We start from the raw sequence: 24,120 nt of genomic DNA, 5'->3' as shown, positions 1-24,120 counted from the left end.
ATGACCTCCTATGAAGAAGAAACTGTTAGACTCCAATGGAGGGTGTATATTAAATGTTTTTACTTTATTCCATCACCAACCCAGATTTGTCCTGAAAAGCCTCCAGACAGGGACGATGCTTTTATCTTCATGCACCTTTTATGCTTTTTCCCTGTGAACCATTTGCTCCTTTCCTGTGGGTGCCCCTTTTCTGTGAAAAAAACCCCCAGCACAGCTTCTTTTGTGGTATGACAGCAAAAAAGCCCCCAAACTGAAGCCAACTGATCTCCCAAGGAGGAAGGAGGAAGAAAGTGCACACAAGAACAGAAGGACATGTTGACTTTTGGATTTATACTTTTAAAATACACAATCAATCAAAACACACATCATCTCTACCACTGACAGCTAAAACTTTGTTCCTTGTTATAAAAGAAACTGATGAAGTGCAGATGGCAGCTTGTGTATTGAGTTGGCTGCTTCCTAAACTGTAATTATGGTGGATGCAAAATGGATCACCTCATCCATCTGGAATAAAAATGGGATTATCACTTGGCAATTTTTTTTGCTATAAAGGACTGCAAAATATCTTGCCCATCGCTACTCTTTGGCATGACTGGAGTTTAACAATGAAATATAAAAGAATGCAGAGTCCAGATTATCTTTTATTTACAGAAGTGATAAATTAACCACTGGAAAGATAAAACCTGCCCAATAAATCATTTCTCCTCACTGACCTCATGCTTAGGCACTGCTTGGAATGAAATCAGCTTTGGAAAAAGTTATCCCTAATTGAAAACAAATGGTGACCATGCACAAAAAAGATACACCAATAACTGACTTGTAATTTCAAGACAGCTTGCTAAGCTCCATGAAAGCCTGAACCTTTCCTAAATATGCAGCCAGAATTTAGTGACATATTCACCACCACTTGCCAGACTGTCATGTGTACATCACACATCAACCAGGGGGTTTATTAAAAGAAAAAAGTAATAGGAATAATGTGCTCCTTTTAGCTGTGCAAATTGTAACAAAACAGATCTCACCATGAAGTCCACAGTACATCATACAAAACACATGAAGGACCAGGGAAACACACATTATAATGACTCAAATCACCCCCTACATGAGAACACATTTGGCTCTGTGAAACACATGCAAGCAATGACTTAGTTACTCAGCATTTACTTGTGTACTCACATGGGAAGTAGTTCAGGGATAAACAAGAAGCAGCTACCTGAGTTATAAAAGTAGTGTTTTAAAACCTAAAGATTATTTGGTGATGCCACTGCTGCTCTGGGCAGGGAGGGGAAGCACGTGGAAAGTAAATGCACCTATATGCTTTGGCAAAGATGCTGACTGGACAGTTTGTGGAAACAGCAAAAACTTGCACCATGGATTACAACTGAAAGACAATCTGATTTCTTCTGCAGCTTCTGATGAGCACCTTGCTAACACAAAACAACCTGGATCATCAGAAAGTAACTTTCTTTGCACAAACAAACATGGCCAAAAATAAAAATTAAAAAAAAAAAATTGAATCACTGGGGAAAAAAATCCTCCAAAGCATTTCAATCCAATTTTCAACTGTGACTCATTTATTCCCATTATTATTTCTAGGTTCATAATCATCCGTTTCCTTTCACATCATGGCAGGACAAGTAAATAAATTCTATACTTCTGCTTTGGCAGTGTTTTGCACCCATTTTGGACGACTACCGAGCTGAACAGCAACACTGAATTTGGCTCAACAAATCCTTACACAGCTGAGGCGTCTGCCAAAAAAACTCCGCAAACTCATGTTTACTCACCATCAAATCAAGAACTGGATCTGCAGGCAGAGAAAGGATGCTGTGTAAGAAACCTCCATCTTACCACCTTCTCCCTGCAAGTCCTTGCCTTAGGGATTGAGTCTAGATCAAGGGATCACCTTTGCATCAGACCTACCTGCCATTAACCTATTTTTGGCCATCATCGTTGAGTTTATAAACTGGAAAGTATATCCCAAGTGTGCATGAGGTACCCATCTACACCCAAAACTGCAAAGAGCCCATGACTATAAATGTGGGTACACCAGAAACCTGACAGTGACATTACCAGAATCCCTAGAGAGCCACAGAAAGGGTGAGAAGGTGGTCACTTCCCAGGCAACTACTGACTGAAGGAATGAGAGCACCAGCCAAAGATCTGATATGAGACAAGGTTCAGGGTCTACAGTTCCTGGGCTGGGTGTGGGGCACAGCTCATCCACTGCTGTTTTCTTCCTCATCCAGCCATGCAAGACAGCTTTGAGATGTCAGCTTAAATCTCAGGCTTTAAGCATGAGCAGGAGAGATTCTGTATTTATGTCACAGAAACACAGAACAGCTAAGGTTGGAAAAGAGCTAGAAGATCACCAAGTCTATTAACCCAGCAGTGCCTTGTTCACCACGAAACCATGTCCCCAGGTGTCACATCCACACGTTTTTGGAACACTCCTAAGGATGGAGACTCACCCACTGCCCTGGGCATCTCAACAGCTCTGTTTTTACTGCACTATCTTGCACTACACGTGTACTGATGCAAACTAATTCCCTTTCTTACTGGGAACAGAATCATGTCTCATCATCTTTGATTTACTGAAGGATAAGGGTTATGCAGGTGGTTACTACAAAACAGGAGATGCACAGCACAGTTTTGGGGCACCAAAAGCCAGTAGACACCTCACACCATTGAAGAAATAGAGTAGAAAGCAAAGCAACTAACATTATCTTTTGGAAAAAGGGTTTTCTTCAGAGAAGTTCTACAAATACCAGCAGAGGAGGTTTGGTACACCTTGCTGCCATCAGTTCAGTGCTGCTGCTGGACAATTCTGAGGGCAAATGCAGCTCTGAATTTAGGAAGTTTGCTTTAATCTTGCCTTGTATGTGGCTACTCATTTTATAAACAAAAGTTTCACTGTCCTCTGAAAGGACTCCTGAGATAGAAAAGAAAGCATGGTCCTGATTCTAGCAGCATATTTAGTTAATCTCCTAAAGTGAACAGTAAACTGAAAGGGTTTGCAATTGATAGGAACTTAAAAGTTCTTTGGTTTGGGTTAGTTTGTTTTTAAACAACCCTGAAACTGCCTGATTTTTTACTTGGGGGAGGGAAAAAAACACCGACACCAATAATTTGATTACCTAAACAATTAAATTTTATATGCAACTTACTTGGACCAAAAAATACAAAATTCCATAAACAAACTTCCTGTCATGCCCCTCTAGGAAAATGATCAGGTGGTCAAAAGTGTAATCTTGGGCATCACTGGCAAAGAAAAGGTAACTGCAGAAGTGACCAGGCACCGTAATTACCCAGCCACATTTTACAAAATTTCATAATGTTCAACCTTTTCTGTAGTGGGATAACAAAACACTTTGAAGTATTTTTCCTCTCAGTAGTCAGCTTTATTAAAAGATGAGGCAGTTTCTATACCCCTCTGCAATATCTGAGAGATACAGACCAACCAGAGCTGTTAAAATGTTAATACTTTAATCCACCTTGTATCAACAAAGGCAACAAACTGCACATAAGGAGGCTGGTTCAGAAAAGCAACTTGACACCTTAAGTAATATCACTACTGAGCAATACATTAGATTTCTGCAGTCATAACGTGGTAGATTGCTGCCACCTTTTGGTTACAGATTGTTATGGAATTAAATTTGATCCTAAAACACACACAATGGAAATGTACCGTGACGTGTGGGATTGGAGCATCTTGGAGGACAATGGGGTGGGACAGGAACATCATCTGTACTTTCTGTAAACTGCACAGTGTGTGGCTGCATGTCTTGATATTTACTTACCATCTTCCAGCTTAAAATACCTTCATATCCTCTACTGCTGAAATCAGCTCCCAGCAGAATGCATGTAATGGTTACTAAACAAGGCAATACCTTCCAAGATTAAAATTTACAAATATATTAGCCAAGAAAGAAAAAAAAAAAAAAGGGAAGAGGAGTTCAAGGTGATAGATACACCAGTAGCTACTATGAGCAGTTTGTACAGCTTGCAGCAGATTACCCAGATGAGGCATTAGCCAAGATAAAACTTTCGTTTGCACCTTTCCACCACAATAATTCACTTCTGAACAACAAGAAATGCAGTTTAAGACAGAGGCCACCTTTTACCTCAAAACTAGCTCTTGGAAATTTCTTCCAGCATAAATTCAACATTTATCCTAATCTGTTCATTTCAAAAGCTATTAATAACTAGTCAGTGAGAAGTAAAACATGCAAAGAACTGTCACCATAGATGTGACCAATGCAGCCTATGTGACACCTTGAGAGACTGTGTGTGTAATGTGTGAGCAAGCAAATCCATACAGTTCTACCCATGAGGAAGCCACTTCCAGACCCTCAGCTCTGACTGTAACAGAAATCTTCAGCCTTCAAATCACAGGCAAACTCTCAACAACCGCAGAGGGAACAGCTACAACAAAACTAACAGATAAGCACAAGATTATTAAAATATTAAAATAAATCCCTACGATCCTCCTTCCTTAAAGCCATACAACCCAACCAGATGTTACTGGAACGAGGCAGCACAGGTATCAGGTCAGTGAGGACACGGAATTCAGGGATGACTGCACAGCACGATGAAATGGCAGCACCACCATGTGATGGCTCTAAGTAGGGAGGCAGAGTAAGATTTTTAATAAATAATTACACATGAACTTACTCTCTGTCAGCAGAATGTCTCCTGACATCCTTTTATGTTTCCCCACCTCCCCACTTATTTAAAAAGAAAGAATCCAGCTGCAGGCAACTGCTAATTAAATACTTGGGCTTTCAGCTAGTTGCTGTATGCACACATCTGCTCTGCCATAAACAGTTTTAAGTGTAATTGACTTATTTTCCATGCTCTAGGAGAGAATATTTATGACATGAAGAAAGAAAAAGTAAGCAGGGTCCAAGCCCCTGCTTCATATTCACCATGAAGTAAAAGCTGCAAAGCATTTAGAAGTTTAAAATGCCTTTTAGAACTTAAGGGTAGTTTTAATCTCACATTCCAAGGCTTCACTCCCAAAACAACATATTTACTGATTTTTTGGCCTTGAAATTATGTAAATCCAAACATATATTTCAGTGCCTAAACAAGTTTAAGTGGCTCATGTTGAGCATTTTGGCTTAAATGAATCATGAACAATATCATGTTCGGTTCCCCCTGATTTCACAATCTGGGTTTCAGACAACAGATTTGAACAGAGGTAGACAAGTCAAAGATCCATAATGGAGTCCTCCTGAAGTCAGACTCCATATGCCTGTACAAATCCTACTGAGAGATGTGACCTTAGACATGACATGAATGAAACCAGCCAAAAAACATGACTGAGCCATGACACTGAGAAAAAGGAGATCTCTGAGTCTGCACAGGGACATTAAACTTCTAATACGTCCGGTTTTGGCTGGAATAGAGTTAGTTTTCTTCCTAGTATCTGGTCCAGAGCTGGTTTGGATTTAGGATGACAATCATGCTGATAACACACTGATGTTTTAGTTGCAGCTAAGCAGTGCTTAAACTAAGTCAAGGACTTAGCTCCTCATGCTGCCAAGCCAGTGAGTGGGCTGGGGGTGCACGAGATGTTGGGAGGGGACACAGCCAGGACAGCTGACCCCAAGTGACCAAAAGGATGTCCCACATCCCAGAAAGTCATGCTGACCACCAAAACTGGGGGAACCTGGGAAGGGGGTGGCAGCCCCATTGCTCAAGGACGGGTTGAGCATCGGTCAGTGGGTGGTGAGCAGCTTCATTCTTATTTTTTATATTCTTTTACCTTTGTTACAATTTCCCCTCCTTTCTCTGTCCTATTTAACTGCCTTTTTCTCAAAGTCTTCCCTTTGTTGGTCAGAAGGCTACTACTGTCTCAAATCAGAAGCAGTTCTTCACAGTAAATACAGGAGGGGATATCACATCCTCCCTCCACTGAGACTGCAAACACAGGCAAAATACCAAGAAAAAAAGATATTAAAATTAGACAATAGTTTTGAACAGCATCCAGTAGACAGTACTCAAATCTCCTGTATGCAAGCCAACCCCACAGGATGCTATCAGCAATTATCTCTCATTTGGGATGAATTAAACAGATTTATCATATTACTTAAGAGTATCTGTCACTTAACTACCGTGGAGGATTTTAAAGAGTTCAAAGGGCCATTTTTAGAAGTAGTAAAAACAAACACTGTAGCATCAATCACAGCATATTAATCTTCAAGAACAACTGGAAGAGTTGAATATATCCATAGCTGGCTGTCAACCAGAAGCCCACTTTTGGTATAAAATCAACATAATTTTATTCTCTTCACACGTAGAACTACATTTCCTTACTTCACTATAAGGACATTGTGACTTCATTGTGACATCAAAGACATCTTGATTTTAACTCTTCTCTAGGAAAGAATTAGAGATTGAAGTGCACAGACACTCTCATCCCTGAAAAGGACAGTAAGCTGCTAGATACCAGACCTGGTAAATAGTCTTAAATAATTTAATAAATTACAAATAGAACTACTTTGAGGTTGCAATACAAGTTTTCAGGAATTAGGGCATGCAAGAAATGTGGGTACACCTGTAAGTTTACTTTGGTCCACACTGACACTTGTATCACTGCATGGTACGACAGAGTGAAAATGGACTAGCATGGAAAGTACTGCAGAGTTCACAGGCAAGTTGGCTGAATTTGAAGGATTACAAACCCTTAAGAGGCAACTCTAATTACTGCACACAGTGCTGCATCCTGTAGTATAAAAATTAAGACACGTGGACACAGCCTGGGAGAATTTTTCACTGTAAAGAGAGCTGCTGTAACACAGTAGGAAAATAAATACTCAGAATACACTGCCAGTTAAAAGTCAAAAATACAGTTTGCAATACTGGTCTAAGCTCATCACCAGCTTCTTATCTGGAAAAAGTAAATTCACAGCTCTTGTCTCCCAGAACCAGTGTTCTGCTTTAAATACAAAACATTAGCATGGTTTTTCTCCCCTCTGGGAGATAACCTGAGATTTGGCAGAAGATATAAATCTGCTTGGTTTTTCTAGTTTGTCAGCTATATTCAGGGAAATGTGACAGATCAGATGGCTGAAGAATCTTAAATCTTCCAGAACTGAGGTTTTATTTTTGGTCAGATTTAGGATCATCCTTACTTAGGAAAAAAAAAGAAATTACAAGAGAGACTACAATAGTGAAGTCCCTTAACATCATAATAATTCTTCTCATAAATACACTTCTAGAGATTAATCTCTAGTATTTATACCTGATTATAACCACTAGGAGATTACAGCTGTAATATTATCAGAATTCATTTAGTTTCAATTTACATTATATAATTACAAGAACACATAATTTAAAAAAAAAAATCCTTGTTAAAAATGCAGGAACAAATGGATATTCTTGACATTTTACAGTATTTTTTTTTAATGTATTGTTCAAAACAGTAGTGGTGGTGGGGTTCCCCCCCCACTACCACATAATGCAGAAATTTTTACTGAAAGTTGAAGCAAGGGAATTTACCAGAGTATTCTCAGCTTGGAGTAGGCAAACAGTAGGATAACAGATCTTAAGGGTACCTTTACCTGACTGAGAAAATTCATGTGATGTTAAGACCATCTCTGCTGTTGAAATGTTTTGTTAAGAATATCTTGTTTTAGGGATCAAACTGTCATTTTTCATTCATAGCCATGTGCATATGGGAGCCATTCACAGTGTCTATCTAACAGCTTACAGAAAATGACTGAAAGAAGCCACAGATTTGGCTGCTTCTTTAAACTTTCCTGTTATATGATTTTCTTCTTCTGTTTTAGTCATCATACATTAGTGTGACAACAGAAGTACTTATGATAGGTTCATTCACAAGTTTAAAATGTCAAGGCAGGAAAGCATTAAGTGAGAATAAATCATCAATATCAGACTGAAGTACTACCATAAGACCAGTTTTCTGGTCATATCAATTCATATGCTGCACTGAAAAGCTGAGAGGAACAGAAGTCCACCACTTGAATTTCTATTATTAAAAACAAAGTAGATTTGAACACAAGTAACACGTGTTCCCAAATGAAGCTAGTCCAGAATTAACATGTAATTTAAATTGGAAACCACTGATATAATTACTTAATGGACTACAGAAGTCAAGAAAAATATAGTGTGACCATTTGTCCAAATTCTGAAAAAAATCCACAGCAACTTGAGAAAATTATATGCAATGTAAGTATTAGAAAAGAACGGATCTGTTTCTGCTCTACTAAAGTGTTTTAGTAAACAGAGTAAGATCCACTATCAAACAATCAGCTGTGTGCTGTGCCCAAATGTTAGGAAGTTTTCCCAGACAAGAATTTCCAACCACTTTAGCAAAAGGCAGAGATGGTCTTTGATCCCAAAACAGCACTCCTCACTCAAAAATCCTAATATTCAGCTTTAGAAAACTGTAAAATTCAAGCCAACACATTCCAAAAGCACTGATTATTTTAGAAGCCTGTATCTGTGTGCACTGCAACTCCTGAAAAGCAAGACTTTCAGAGAGCTGACATTTCTCTACAAAGCAACTAAACACTCCAGCTGGGAGAGAGTGCAATCTGCAGATATTTGGAAAATCTATCGGAAAAAAAAAATGTTCTTGAGAAAGACAGGAAGAAACCCCTGTATGTTACATCCCAAAACAAAGCAGATGGAATTACTTAAAAGGGGAGAGGCCAATTATATCATTAACACTTGCCAAGAGTAACAATGATAAGATCATTTTCAGAACAAAGTGATCAATGCCCCCCAGCACTCTGTGCTAGTTCCATGTACTGGGTATTCCAGCAACAGTGAAATCCTCCAGGGACACACACAAAAACTGCAGCAGAGCTTTCCAGAGACATGACTGTCATTTGAAACAAAACACCACCAAGTAATTCCATAATTTGTAGAACACAGACAACTGACAGGTGAAAAACACTCTTAAGTCCACTCACCTTTTCACTGTTGTGGAAAGTTTAATTCCAGTGTATCCATTTCTTCACAGATGTTTTGAATTTAAATTGATTTTTCCTTCCAAACCAGAAACTGTACCATGAGAACACCAGATAACAGTTTTCTCAAACCCAAGAAAAGTCAAAGTTTACATGAACAACACATGACTTGAATGCACGAATTCCCCATTTCTTAAAGGTACATGTGTTACAACTTTACAGAGGAAGTTTTTATATTTAAACTTCATTGAAATCTTACAATTTTGAAGCTAATGAGGTTTGTTTGTTTTGTTTTATTAGAAAAAATACTCAGGCAAGGTCTACAATCATCTGTCAATTATAAATGACTTACAAGAAACTCATGAAGCAATAAAATTAAAAAAATACAAATACAAACTATATCTGAAACACTTCTATTTGGCAATTTTATAACAAATTCAAAAAAAAGAAACAAAGATTACGGATTACTTTATAGGTACAGAAAAAGCAGTAGGTGAAGTGCTCAAGCAAAAAAATAAAAAACCAAAACACTGCATTTTTTTCAAAAATAAAGTCACATCACTACAGATTTTATGAATAATACCCTTGTTAAACAACCATTCCAGAACATCTTATATTAGTGGTGCTTTTAATCTGCACTTCATATCGTTTGATAAGATTATTTTTTTGTGTATATAAGTAACATTTTTAACCCACTGGAGCTAAGCAAGACTCGTGTCAGTACCAATGCAGAATGCATTTGTATTACATTAGGATATGCTCACTTCTGCAACCAAAGGGTTACTTTAAGTTTTAATCTATTTAATAAAAATTTAGTGTAAAAACTGCTGGTTAATAGTTTCACTGTAGTAAATTCCTCCCCAACAAGGAGGACTAACTCTGCAGTTTGACTGCATATATCCATACAAATTTTACATATTAGTTCCTTCCAACAGCGAGGAAAAAACTAATTTTGTGTTCACTATTAGAAAGGAGCGCCATGAATTAATTATGGGTACTATTCATCCCTCTAAGATTTCTGGGAAGGATGTTCAATGTATTTTTGTTCTTACAACAGATATTAACAGTAGTATATAGTCCCTTAGGTATGTAAAAGAAGGTTTATTTTACTGTTAAGGAAGGTGCTTTTTTTAAACAATTCTTCTGGCAGCACTAGTGAATTACAATATCCTTCAATATTATTTCTACCGTAATATATACATTTTAACTTTCATGCCTCTAGAAAAACATCTACAGTACATTTCATAATATAAAAATATATTACAAATCTGCTGAAATATTTACAAGCAATGTCCTATTATCTATATGCAACATTTTTGTCTCCATACAAAGACTAACAGGTTAGACGCATCTCTATTTGTCAGTTAAAAAAAATCCACGGCTTCTTGCTTATTAAGCAAGAAAATGATTTTACTTTCCTTTTCAAAGCCAACTTTGGTGCATAAAGGATTGAATTTCTAGATTAATTTTTTTTTTTTAAAAAATACCATTTTCTTTACATCTAGAAAACATTAGGCCAAATAAAGTATACTTTACAAGTGAATGGGGATCCTAAAGGGTCAAAAAAGCAAAATAAATCACCAGTAACACTATTTGCTTACGTAGAGGTTTCTCAAAACCCGTCCATTGATACGGATCACATAAAAGCAGATCTTATTAACATACTACACTACTCCTGAAAAGGGGGTCAGACATACTGCAACACTCTTAACATCTTTAAACCGTACTATATGTATTCAGAGTTGACTGGAAAAGACAAGCATTCCATCAACATTTGTTTAAACATCATAATCCAACATATTTTAGGGATCTGCAAAAGGACACAAGGTTACAAATGACAAATGATTACTATCCACCATACTCAGAGGGCAAGAGGATAATCCCTTGGTAGCTGTTCTATTGTCTGGCACGTGTTATATTCAGTTAACATGGACAAGAAGCCCAGTAGCTTGTTAACAGTTCTCCTGGGAATTGTGAGTAAATGGTGATGGTTACTTTTTCTTTTCATCAATATAGACTACTGTATCCACTAAAGAAAAAAGCAGCTTAAAGAAGCAAGCATGCAAAGCCTTTTAGTTGTTCCACTAAGTTGCCAGAAGAGTGTTTGCTCAGTCTCCCACTGTACCATTCCATGAAAATGTGGATATACAGTAATATATTAATATATATTCCACGGAAGCATCAACTTCATTCACAGAATGTTTACACTAAGCATAAATATTTATCTAAAAAAAAAAAAAAAGGATGGGATTTGACTAATGTGCAACTTTATCTCTAAATCCATTGTCAGTGACTAAGACTGCAGGTGTCCCCACTTGCTTGGTTTTTACCTCTTCAATCTCTTCTGGGGCATTGTTCTGTAAAAGAAGATGGTATAGATTTACATTAAAACCCTGATATGTGAATTTCAGCCAGCTAGAATATACTATGAAATCATGACTATATAAAATCTACTTTCATTTAATTTGATTAATACTGAAAGCCATTTCTGATGATCCCATAGCAGTGTACAATTTCAGGTATTTATTTCAAACTTTCTATTAAAGTCATCATTTTAGCATGATATGACTCTCTGTCACTTTTTCCCTTGCAAAGTTTTGGTCTTCCAATTTTATGTCTTTCATCTCCCTCAGTTGGTCCCAAAATCTCATTTCACTAACACATTGATCCATACTGTTAAAAATCGAGCACAACACTTTGTGTGGAGATCTTAATTTTATGTGGGAGAGGTGGAAAGGTTTAGTCATTTTTCTTCAAGGACTTAATCCCAGAGATTACATTTTTAGTTTAAAAGATTATTTTTTTTCTTCTCAAGGCAAACTAATCTATTAAGTTCTGCAAAGGTAAACAATATAAAATTAACATCTCAATTAGATTATAAGACAGTCACTGTGTTAAGCAGTTTTAAAACAGACAGTCCAATTTCCTCATAACATTTTTATGATCTACATCAATAATTCATGTACTAAGGTAAGTATTTTAAATACTTACATTTACAAAAATAGCAGATATAGTATGATTTATTTTCATATTGTAAACCAAGATTTCATTAATTTGATTAGTGAAATACACTGAATATTAAAGGTGAACTGAAAGGCTTATTGCAAGACCTCAGATTAGTGTTCTATTTGCTGCTTTAGACACTCAGTCACTGGATGTTAAGGAAGAAACATCAGAACACTGAACTTCTGTTATGGCAGAAAAAGCTTTTTATTTTTCATGACCCATTTTCATGAACTTTTAACATAAGCCCTTAAATATATATCTTTGGACATTCAAAATTTAAGAATGAAATAAGCATTTCAGATTACCTTTAAAAACTGTACACACACACAGAACTGTGGGTACTGACAATTATGTGAGTGCACTAATAAAGAGGGGGAGGGAAAAATCAGGAAATTATTAGAAACCAGATGGATTAGAAGCCAATCTGAAGGCCCAAAACCACAAATGTGAAAGTAGCTTAAAGGCAAGTAACATGTACTGTCCCCTTCTGTCCCCATATAAAGAATCTTGTATTAAAAAATAACAGTACTTGAATACAAGTACAGATTTCAAGGTAATACTGCATGTATTACAGTTGGATATAAAATATGGAAAGATAAATTTGGACTTTAAAAAAATTGGTATACAAACCAGTATGTGATCTTAACAGAAGGGATCTTTCAGGATTCCACTGTATGTACCTCCTTTACTAGAATTTCTGTACACCAAGCACAAAAAAGTAAAATACACTTGGTAAATACACACATTCCCCGTTTCTCAGTAACTAGAGTTCAGTTCAAGAAGTAATTCTGAAATAACTTAAGACCTCAGAACTTAACTCCTGGACGTTTACAGTATCAAGGCTCCCTGGTCTGGTGTATAGTACATTAGGAATCCTGATTTTCCAACGTCAAAAAGTTAAGTGAGGCTTAAGATTACATTCAAGTAAAGAAAGTTTCAAAATTAAGATGTTACCTGTATATGTTTGGGTCCAGAAGCAAGGCAGTATCTTTTGGGAGTTTTGATAAATGAACTACTTTAGTTTTTAACTGATGTCGTTCACTTTCATTTACCCACACATCAGGCAGACTATGAATAAATAAATAAAATAAAAATATTCAAAAAAGATCAACTGTTTTTCTTACCATAAAATTATGTGGTAAACTAGTACATATGAAGTTTTTTTTTTAAGTAATCTCCACATTTCCCTGCTTAAAAACCATCTTCACTGGAATGAGGAAACACAGTCAATCTTTACATGTTACACTTCAAAGTTTTTTAAGTTCTCAGTGTGAAACAGAATTTAGATTATTCCAGAAGAACACTAAACATACACACAATGATAATTCCACTACCTATTCCATTTTAACAACTTAATGTGAAAATGGGTAGCAGGAAAAACAACTGCATCTTTGAAAATACTTTATTTTACTGGGCATAAAATTCTTTGATACTGTTAAAAAAAGTAAGTAAAGGACAGAATATAAAGCAGACACTAAGCTTTGCCTTACACTAATTTACTTGCTCCAAGTTCAAAGGTTTCAACCTCAAAATCCTCCAACTTTGTTGAAGTTAGTCATTTTACTATCTTCTGAGGAAATCCAGGTAATCACCACAAAATCTTTTGGCTGTGTAACAGCTCTCATTGTGAGATGAAATAAAACTTGGTCTCTACACATTAAAATGAACTGTTGCTTCAGTGCCACTTGCACTGAAACTTGTGAAGAGGGCTGGAGATAACACACACAATTATCTCCGTTTTGCACTTTAATTACTTGAGCCCAAACATGCCTAACTCAGAGTGGCTTATTGCATTGCTGCTTCTTTTATCAGATGTACATTGGACTCTTAGGGCCCTGCTGAGGTTTTCAGGTACATGTTATTAAGAGAAGCACTGGGCTTGCAGAGCTCATCACTGTCTTACTGAAAACCTGCTTTCTTGTCAGGGCTCTGCAGAACAAACAAGGCATCCCTTTTGTCTCCACTACTGGGGGAGGGGGGGGGGGAAACCAGACAAAAAGAAAAGAAAAGAAAAAAAGGTAACTCCCAAAAAAGCACAAAAAACCCACAAACAAAAAAATCCCCACCCAAACCCCAACAACCCCCTGTGATTCTTTTTAGCCCACAAAGTCATTTGGGGTTTCCGGGGTTTTGTTTTCTTTGGTGTTTTGGTTTTTTGTGTTTGTTTGTTTGGGTTTATTATTTTTTACGTGTCCTGGAAGCCAAAGATTAATTTTAGGTTGGGGGAAAAGTTTACATTTGTAATTAAGATCTAACTCTTTGGAATAAATTTCAAATTGAGAAACCCAACACTTGAAACCAGCTAAATGTAACAGCCCTTTCTCGGACCAAAGATAAATGCAGTTCTACAGATTTTGCAATTTATTTTCCTGAATCTTCATTTTGCAGCCATGAAAGTGAGCTGTAACTCAAATTCAATTTTCTGGTCAAGCTGTTCAAAACATGAAACGAAACCAAGAATTTCTATCCCAGCAGGAAATGGAGTTTCTCCAACAAAACTTTTCAGATAAAGGTAGAAGAAAAAAACAGAAAGAAAAAAAGTGGGGAAGGAACAACCCAGGAGGCAATCCATATATCCACTAAGGATTATGGATCATAAAAGGTGGAAAACCATCATAAGACTTTTTCAAATAATGCCAAAATCAGTTTTTGGACAAACAACATTTGGGAGACTTTTTTAGTAGAAACTAGATGCTGAAGATGCAAAATTACACAAATAGCAAATAAAAAAAACTTCTCACATGCAAAGACTATTTGAAATATACATAAAGACAGCAACTCAGTAAGCTAAGAAGTACTGGCACCAAGACTAAATTCCTGTTCTAAAAAAAATAGAAAAAATTAAAAGTTTTTCCCTCCTATATAGGAAACAGGTTAAAGACTAGCTTTTATTTTTCCTGAAAAAATACTTAATGTACACGTAACCTTAAGCACTTTAACAGTTGCTCAGAAGAAGTTAAATCATTACTACCAGATCCATCTGAAATTCAGGCTGATGGAAAGTCATCCCCTCTACAGTGTGAGTGCACGGATTGTATAAAAACAGACTGATGGCATGTGCCCAGACACCTTGGTATTTGCTGTTCTTAACTGTAATAATCAAGATAAAATTCAATCTACTGTACGCTCAGTAATCCAACACTACATCATTTAGGGATGAAATATACCCTCTCCCTAACCCAACCAAGATGCAAGAAACAGCAATATGAAACATTATTCCTTTGACCTGACCAGCCAAATCTCCATTCTATCAGGGATGGTTTAACATTTCTGAACAACTTGTCTTCTCCAATGCAGAGATTCTTAATACTGAATTCATCTGCGTGAGCAAAAAATCCATTTGACTGTATAAAAATGTAAAACCTGCTATTTTTATTTATTTTTCATGTTCCCAGTGTTACTACACTTTTTAATGATTTTTATCTTAAAATGCAATTAACTGTCCTTATCTGTAACATTTCAAAAATAATAACTTCAGAATGCTGTTACACATAGTGCTGCCAGCTGCCCTAAAGGTAAACAAAAATCTGGTTTTTTACTAGAATATTTTAGTTATTGTCTCCCAAGCTGAACTGAAACTTGCAGTCTACAAGTGCTGCAGGGAGCAGCAAAGATGCAGACACTTCAAAATTCCACCAAGATGTCAACCATTGCTGCTGATAATTTATCAGCAACTCCAGTCCTCTACAAATACAAGTTATAACAGACTCATGCTGCCATTTTCTCACCACTGCACGTGACTGATTTGGGACACTACAAAGGTGAGTGATTTAAACCACCAAAGCAAAGGTAAATTTCTGTTATGCCACAGCTTTATCACTATCCCACTCAATCACCTGGAAGCATCACCAAATCAAAAAGGTCTCTTTGTTCTGTAAGTGTTAAAAGAAAGATGAGAACTCAGCAATTTCAAGGTAGATAAATTATTTCTAGAGGATATGTACTACTTCATACATCCCAAGACTACCCAGGAGCAGTACCTTTGTCCTGCTACTCATTTGGAACAAAGCAAAACTTTGAAAAGAAAGAGGAAAAAAAAAAAGCAGTCAAACATGCTGGAAAAGCATTCCAAGCTTCAGTGGGAGAATCCAAAGAAGCAGCAATATGACATGGACACCTTAAGGGGCCAGCTGTGGGTATTATACTGCTGAATTGTGGTACCCAGGTAAAGAGTCATGGAATTCTATTGTTATAATGACAATTGCACATTTTTCAGTACCTGAAAGTATTTTTAGGATCATGAAAAATCAGTGGGTAAAACAAAGTTGCCTCAGTGCTAAGTTTTCTTATGTATATGGCTGCATAGTGCATAGTGACAAAATGCATTAAAAATATAGACTCAAATTTACCTGAAATCATATTAGAGCCCAAAGACTTGAAAATTTAGTTAATCAGTTAAAAAAAAATCAATTAAACATTGCTTATTAATTTTAAATTTTCTAAATTACTTTTTGAAAAGCATTTTAAAAATATTAACTTGAATTTAAATACTCAACAGCACAAAATAATATAGTGACAGGCAGTTCATTTATCCTGCTGTAAATCCTTCCCCATTTAAATCCTGTAGCATATCACTAGCAATATACTCACATGTCCTCAGGTGTCCAATGAAGCAAGAGTTTTATTTTTCCAGAGTCTTCTTTTCTTTTAGCTATTACCTATAGTAATTACAAAAATCATAATTAAAACCAAATTCCCTATTTTTTGCTCAAAAACTGTTGTTCTTCATGTTCAGCTGCACATTCATAAAAGGGAGATTGTTTTACTTGCTCCAAGTTGTATTAATTCTATATAAAGTGTACATATCACTAGGTCACAGACAAGAAGCAAGAACTCCTTTCTCAGGATTTCTCATAGCAGTTCACAGTAGCCCAGTACATAAGGTACTCTCCAGAGAATTAAGTTTTTAAGTGTAGGAGCCCGAGGTTAGACTCCCACCTTCAGCCAGCATAAAACAGAAACACAGCTATGGTGCAAACAAATGCAAAATTGCAAAAATGTTTGCAAGAACGAAATTAAAAACATTATTTGCTATTTTGACGCTTGTAATCAGAGATTTATGGTCAAGTCTGCAAAAGTTCCAGCAGAAATGGGAGTAAAATCGTTTGCCTGTAATAAATATGCTCTGAAGACTTGAAATTGTTCTGCAAAGAACTTAAGTCTATTTAAATTTTTCACTTCAAACCCCAATTCAGCCAGGCAGTGTATGCTCACTGCAGCTTTATTCGAAAACGTTCTCCCTACATTCTCTACACTGCATGCACTGTCCCAGAAACAAAATGGAAATTTAAAGGAAATGTGCATCAGAGTTGTCTCAAATTAGAAATGGAGTTCTGCTGACCTCTTCTGGAAAAAGAAAACAATTTCACCCTATAAATTGCTGTGCGTCTCACTCTATTCATTCACTGTGTTACAAAGTCTTAACATTTCAAAACACATGTTTCAATACATCAGTTCACTGGACTGAAATAGGTAAAAAAGCTAAAACCAGAGAACAGTTTAGTATTCAAATATTTTACAGAATTAATTCAAGACGTGTCAAAGGTGGGGGAGGCACAACAGGGTAACATATAAGTTGCATTTTTTAGTCAGTGTAATATCTGGTCTTTAGGTTAAATAGAAATGCTTGACTTTTTCTATCTAAAAATTCAAAGAATTAAAGCACAAAAATTTGACTCCAATTAAAAAAAAACAAGCAGGAAAAAAAAATCATAATCAAGTCAAAGGAGAACTCTGGATGGTAAACACATTTCTTGAAAAAGGTTTTATTAATGACCGCATTCTAAAGCTTTGTATATCTACAAAGAAAAGGATGGGTTAAAATAAGTATATATCAATAAAAGGATGTGTCTTTTCATAGGACATGAAGGGTATCTACGGCAGTTGCTTAGAAATTCTTTATATTATATCTGTCCTGTAAATACTGCATTGTTTTGGCATTATTTTTACGTATATTGGCATTATTTTTATGACATAAAAAACCCCCCATCATTCACGTCCCTTTTCAGACAACAAGGCAATTTTATCTTCATATTTTTCACCTTTCAAATTAATGTCCATGACTCTATGATTCTAAGATAGTTCTACATTTCTTCTTCATCTTAAGGTGGGCCACACAAACTTATTATGCTATTTAGCCAGGCACCACTCAAATTTCACACCCTAATGCCTTTAAGTGATGCAAAATGTGTTTGCATCCGAGCTATCATCAGCTCACTGTAACAGTGCACATCCCCAGGACTGCTTCGAGCCTGCCTTTTCTTTTTAAAGCCAGTTTTAGGCTGTGTCTCATCAACTGCAGCAGCAAAAGAGGGTTGGGAGCTTGGAGCAGTTCCCCCACTGGTACAACCTCTCCCCAGCTGAGGTCTGAGCCATTTCAGATCCAATCAACCTCCCACCATCTCGAGTGACGCACGCACGGATAAGCTAAAAGGATTTTCAGCACTTCCTTCAAGTTCATCTGAGGCAATTTTAGAGCATGTTCCTCCCTCTAATTCCACCTCCTTATGAATTATTCCAAAAGGCAGAGCTGAGCTTTCACAACTGAGCAGTCTGTCTGGATAACCTTTCAGATTAAAGCCTGCTGTGAATTGGAAGAGAATCTGCCTTTCTCACAGCATTTTAAGATCCACGTTTGCCCAGAACACTAGAATGAGATTTAAATACAGTAACAGCTAAACCACCTGCAAATCTCCACTTGCAGCTGCTGCTCAGCTGCACATAAAGTTCAGGAATAATCATTTGGAAAAAATTTCTAATACAGGCCACAGATATTTATAACAATCCTCAGTCCCGTAGAACAGTATGAAATAAGTTTCGTGCATACAAAATCATCTTTTATTTATGGAAAGAGACAGAGTTCCAGACTTTGAATCATGTTAAGATCAAACTGGAGCTGAGGACATGTCAGTCAGCATTCCTTCCTTGGACTGCAGTTCATCTTGCATTAGTCTGCCAATTCAAAAACTATCCCTTCTCATTTCGTCCCATCTCTTCTTTTCTTCAGCTGAGTCTCCACCTTTTACGTGCCCACATCTCTCAGTTTGGTTAACAACACCTGAGGTTACACAGCTTTTTGAAATTCTGACCCCTATACTCCAACTCTCTACTTTTTCTCTGGAAAAATGATGTCTTTCCTATCCAAATACAATCGAAATTCACAAAATAGGATATGGAAACAGGACTAAAGGCCAGTTCCCCACCTGGTACTTGCCTCCTTCTAGCAATTCACTGACATCTTGGTGTAAGTTTATTAAAAGAAAAAAAATGGGTACAAGAAGACATTTATTCAAGATTGTATCCTTTAAACTGGGGAAAAACAAGGAAATAAAACACGAATTTCAGATCAGCATCTTTAAATATTCAATTACAGTCAAAATATTCCTTGTGATAAATTAGCACTGTCACTCACAATTAAGGAAATGCCATCTGAACTGCTTTCTTATTTAGAAGGCAGAACCACATTTTCCTGCAACACATACTTGCTGTTAGATATTTCCCCAAGATTATCAGACAGCAAGCCTTTCAGTTTGTGAGCTACCACAACTACCAACACTGCTTTTTAAAAGTTAATTTACTAACAGCAATGGACAAATTAACAATATAAAATACCCACTATTACTCGTTTCTGATTAAATGCCTACAGCAATAAGAGGAAACCAGAAATCTTTCTGAAGGGCTAGATTTTTCAGACACACAGGTAAACAAATAGAATGCATAATATGTATACTTACAGTACTATGAAATACAACACTGTGGCCTTTTCCTAAACTTTCTATATGTGCTGAGAGATTAAAGCAGATGGCTCGATGTCTTATAGCATCCAGTGTTTGTGCATCGAAGAAGTCATGAGGTCTTGCTGGAAAAAAAGGAAAAGAGATCCTCAGTGTTCAACACATTCAAAGCACACAAACCAGAATCAAGCATGTGAACAAGTCTGAAGTGTCATTAGCAAATCATTTATCATTATGGCAGCAGCACTACCTTGTCAGAGAGTTGCAAACATCAGCTGAGAGGAAGAAATTAAAATTACTCCAAGAGAAGCACAATTCAGGTTTGGTCAAAACACACTCCCTGTGGATCAAACAGCTGTTTTGAAAACTGTAACTGTACTTGGCTCGTTTCATTTTGGTTTCAATAATGCTGAATAATCAGGTGAGAAACTCCCCACTACTACACATTTCCTTCCATGTACAAGGTGTCATTCCGTGTTCTTTGACAATCAGTAAACATTTTCTAGCCAAGAAGAACCAACTGCATCCCACACCACACTTCAATTTATGAGTAAAGCACAATTAACATCCATACAATATTTTTACAACTAGTCTATAACCAGCAGAAACTAATAAGGACCTTTTCCTTTTAGAAAAGGACTTCTATAGTTAAGTTTTTCTCAAACACTAAAAAGAATTTTGATCTAGAGTGTAAAGAAAGTCTATCAACTCTACACTAAAAGTATTTTAACTAAAAAATAATTGCTACTGGGCACATATTTGCAAAGTGTTAAGAATAATTTGCAAAAAAAAATTAAAATATACCATACAATACAGTAGTAAAATTACAGTAGTAGCATTCCCATTTTTAAGCCTTGAGACTAGTAGTTGCTAAATAACACACTGAAATTAAAACTACAAAGAGGAGTTGATATTACATTATCAAAAATGTATTACCCTGAAATCTGCACAGTGATTCAAAGTTCTGCTGCCTTAATTTAAAACAACTTCTATATTCATCTCTCCATTATTTCAAAATGAACTACAAATTCCACTTAAAGCTAGCATTTGCTACTTAAAGCTAGCATTTGCATTAGTCCCACTCGTGGGACTAATTGTTGTTAAGCATTCATCTGTACATTATGTTCTGTCCCTACTCCATCTCAGTTGGATACTGCCAATTAGGCAATCATCTCACTGAAATGTTTTCTCGCTCTAAGTGGTAATGTGGAACTGCAGCTCATGCTGCAGGTGGTCAGTGATGCAAGCATATAAATATTTTATAAATAAATATGAGGGAGGAAGGAAGGGAAGATGGAAAGAAGCTAAAAAAATAAAAAACAACCAAATTTTTTCTTTTCGCTTCATACAACAAATTTCTTCAGGATTTACCACATTCAACAGATGCAGAAGAAAGGGCACAATTTTTCCAAGGCACTTGAATAGTTTTATTTACCCCTGATATTGCTCCTTACTGAACATTAGTGCTGTATCTTCTATATACATCTCTTTAATCTGAAAATAATTTTGAGGGAACAACAGATTTAAGTATCTCCTTTCCTGCCAATCCTGCTTCACTTACTTAAGTCAAATAAATTAACATCATCATACCAGGAACCTCCTAAATGAAAATGCAAGCATTATGTAACTAAGGTAGTTTTACTGTAAATTCTATGAACAGCAACCTTCCTTATCTCTCTTACATTCCTCCAGAGAACTGTATTACTCTTTTTATTAACCACAGTGTCACCTTTGCTAATGGAAAAGCAAGTGACAGTCCTGTATTCTTCAAGGTAGCTTCAGAATAGCAACACTGTGACCTATTTTAGATACACACTTTCAATATATTTGGTTCTATACCTCCAAATATCACCAGACTACACAGATCAGGGAACAGGTACAAGGCTATCCAGATGAGAAAGCAATCTACTGACTGTAATCCTGAATTATTCTAAAAAAAATCAAAATTTCTAAGACAAATCACATCTCTACAGCACCACTAATGTAACCAGCTATAAGGGTGTCTCCAGTAAAACACGCTTTTATCACAGAAGTGCTAATTTCCAAACTTATAAGAACATGTATTGTTTACAGACAGGACAAAAGAAATGCAAAACAGTTTAAGAATGGCAAGATGCTAAAAAAAAAAAAAAAGGAAATCAAGTAACAGTAAGAATTCTCTTTATGGAACATATTTTCATCACATATAGCCACAGTAAAGTCTCCTTTTTTATTTATACATTGTCTCACAGAAGAGTGTTAACCTTCATATATAAACCAGAGGAAGCAAATGTATAAATCTGCTGTATTTAAACTATTAAGAATTTAAACATGAGGATGCTTCAATAGCAGCATATACTGGCAACTGATGGCCAATAAATATTTAGTAAGCTCCTTACACCTTGTAAAAATCCAGGGTCTAATCAAATCACGAGGAGGTAGAAAGAACACGCTGACAGCATTTCTTCAGGACACAAATTGTTCTGTGGTGCAAAACTGCAATTTTCTCTCAATGATTATCTCCAAGTGATTGTAAAAGACTGTGCACTATCAAATGGCATCTTGTTTTACACTCCTGGCATTAACTTCTTGTAACCCAACCTGCAGAGAACCTGCACTTACATTAAACACCTCTCCTTTTAGGCACTTAAAATTATCTAAATATAAATCCATGTTCTTAGCTTTATATACTCTAGACTGAAAATACTCAATGCTGTTATTGTGTTACTTTGACTTCTTAGATAAGGGTGTCTGCTTTCCCTCATTCTTCTTGTAGAGACAGAACACACAAACCTGCACACTTCATTCTTGAACTAAAACTAAGAAACAAAAGGATGAGCAAAACTTCATCAGCCCTTTGTCTCATTCACCTCATCAACAATAATCCACATGAAGTTTTAAAGAAAAGCTGCCAATACTTTGCATTTTCAGAAAATGCCATCAACTTTGGATACATTTCTGGGTCACATACCCTCTGGAGAAATACATTACAGCAGTCAGTTCCCAACTGAGTTAGAGATGATTTCTGCCTTAAGGCAAAAGTCTACAGCCAGCATTGCATTTGTCTCCAGAGGCAGGAAGACAAGAAATTGCTCAAGCAGCTGTCATTTTTCTTCCTGTGCAACACTTGATCGAGAAAGCAGATCATTCAAATACTACAGTCCAGTCTTTAACAATCCCTACTAATATTTACTACTTCCATTTTTTGCCATAGATTCATTCAAGAATTCTGCAGTAAGTTCTTATTACAACTACAGCATCTTAGCAGGTAATTTGAAGCTTTAATTACAAAGCTCCGATTTGAAACCTGTAAGTCGATAATGTTCATCAAGTACTAATAAAATGCCAACCTGAAAAACTACTTCTACATATACTGGGGGGGGGAAAACAGAATTAAGATGCTTTAAATCAGCCACCTAACAAAATCAATACGGAGAAACAAGCCTAGATGCAACTCGAGAACCTCTGAAAGTGAAAATTTTGAAGTGACCAGTCTTAGATGTATATTTGATTTGAGTAACACAGTCAACAAGTCACAATATTCCTTTAGGAACCTGCAACTGTCCCAAGTAGATGCCTCTCCCATTACATGTAAGATGTAAAAAGTGAGCCCATAATCCTTCACTGACCAGCCTTCCCTTCTTGAACCTTCTCATTTACACAGATTGTTAGAGTGAAAGGGAAAGCCTTTGAAAAACAGATTCTGAAAAGAACAGAAACAGTTTGCTAATTTCTTTGGATGTTAAATCAAAATTAGAGGAATTCTTGAAGTCTGTGCTTCTGAGATGTGTTTCACAATCCAATTTGCTCATATATATTTTAAGAATACCCAAGCATTCCCCCTTCAAAAAAAAAAGAAATTCAAAAGAGAAGTTAACAGTGACTCAGGAAATAAACTTTTCAGAACTCTAGGTGACACTAACTTTCCAGGACAGGCTTCTCTGTATTCAAGGCAGAAACATGACCACTGCTTCATAAGTTTCAGTTCCTTAAGACACAGGTGAGGTATTAAGATAAGAATAAATCCCAATCATGTGATAAAGAGTATCACTTAAGACCACTAGTATGTGCATCCATTGTTGCAGTACCACTTGAATAACTGGTAACTGTGTTTCTTCCCAGGAAGAGAAAGATGAATACAGTTAAGTGTTCTGCCACAGAAAAGTTCTGGCAAAGTAACACTGGACAGTATGAGATTTAACAGGTGCATAAAAAAGGTATCTTGTGCTACTCTCCAATACTGTAAGATGGACTTTGCACCACCAGTAAAAAGTTTTTTCTTCAGCTGTTGACATACCAGACGAAAAAAAATCTAAATGTTTTTTACATCTCTGAGATGCAGGTGTCATAGTAACAGTTCAAAATCAGTTTGGTACTGAAGAGTTGCATCCAAAGCAATTATAAAACAAAGTGAAATATTTTAACAATTGCCTAGTCTTTCCTAACCATTCTTATACATT

General features: G+C 36.3%; 1 protein-coding gene across 3 annotated transcripts in view; it reads right to left on the bottom strand.

The window, feature by feature from the left end:
- Positions 1-5,822: 5,822 nt before the first annotated feature.
- The window catches only part of AEBP2 (AE binding protein 2), a 30,758-nt gene continuing 12,460 nt past the window's right edge, over positions 5,823-24,120 (bottom strand). The window contains exons 4-9 of one of the 3 annotated variants that reach the window (XM_018080726.2): positions 19,682-19,806; positions 16,539-16,606; positions 12,903-13,016; positions 11,273-11,299; positions 8,946-9,036; positions 5,823-5,925 (exon numbers count right to left, since the gene is read on the bottom strand). In XM_018080726.2, the coding sequence (XP_017936215.1) occupies positions 8,967-9,036; positions 11,273-11,299; positions 12,903-13,016; positions 16,539-16,606; positions 19,682-19,806 (404 nt within the window). In that variant the 3' untranslated portion in view covers positions 5,823-5,925; positions 8,946-8,966. Of the gene's footprint in view, positions 5,926-8,945; positions 9,037-9,215; positions 11,300-12,578; positions 12,646-12,902; positions 13,017-16,538; positions 16,607-19,681; positions 19,807-24,120 lie in introns of those variants that run through there. The other 2 variants (XM_018080727.1, XM_018080728.2) reach the window with 2 other exon arrangements.

This window comes from Manacus vitellinus, unplaced genomic scaffold (assembly GCF_001715985.3).
Source record: "Manacus vitellinus isolate BGI_N305 unplaced genomic scaffold, ASM171598v3 scaffold_5_pilon, whole genome shotgun sequence".
NCBI lineage: Eukaryota > Metazoa > Chordata > Aves > Passeriformes > Pipridae > Manacus > Manacus vitellinus.
The sequence above is the reverse complement of the archived record's forward strand: the minus strand, read 5'-3'. Positions and strand labels throughout refer to the sequence as shown.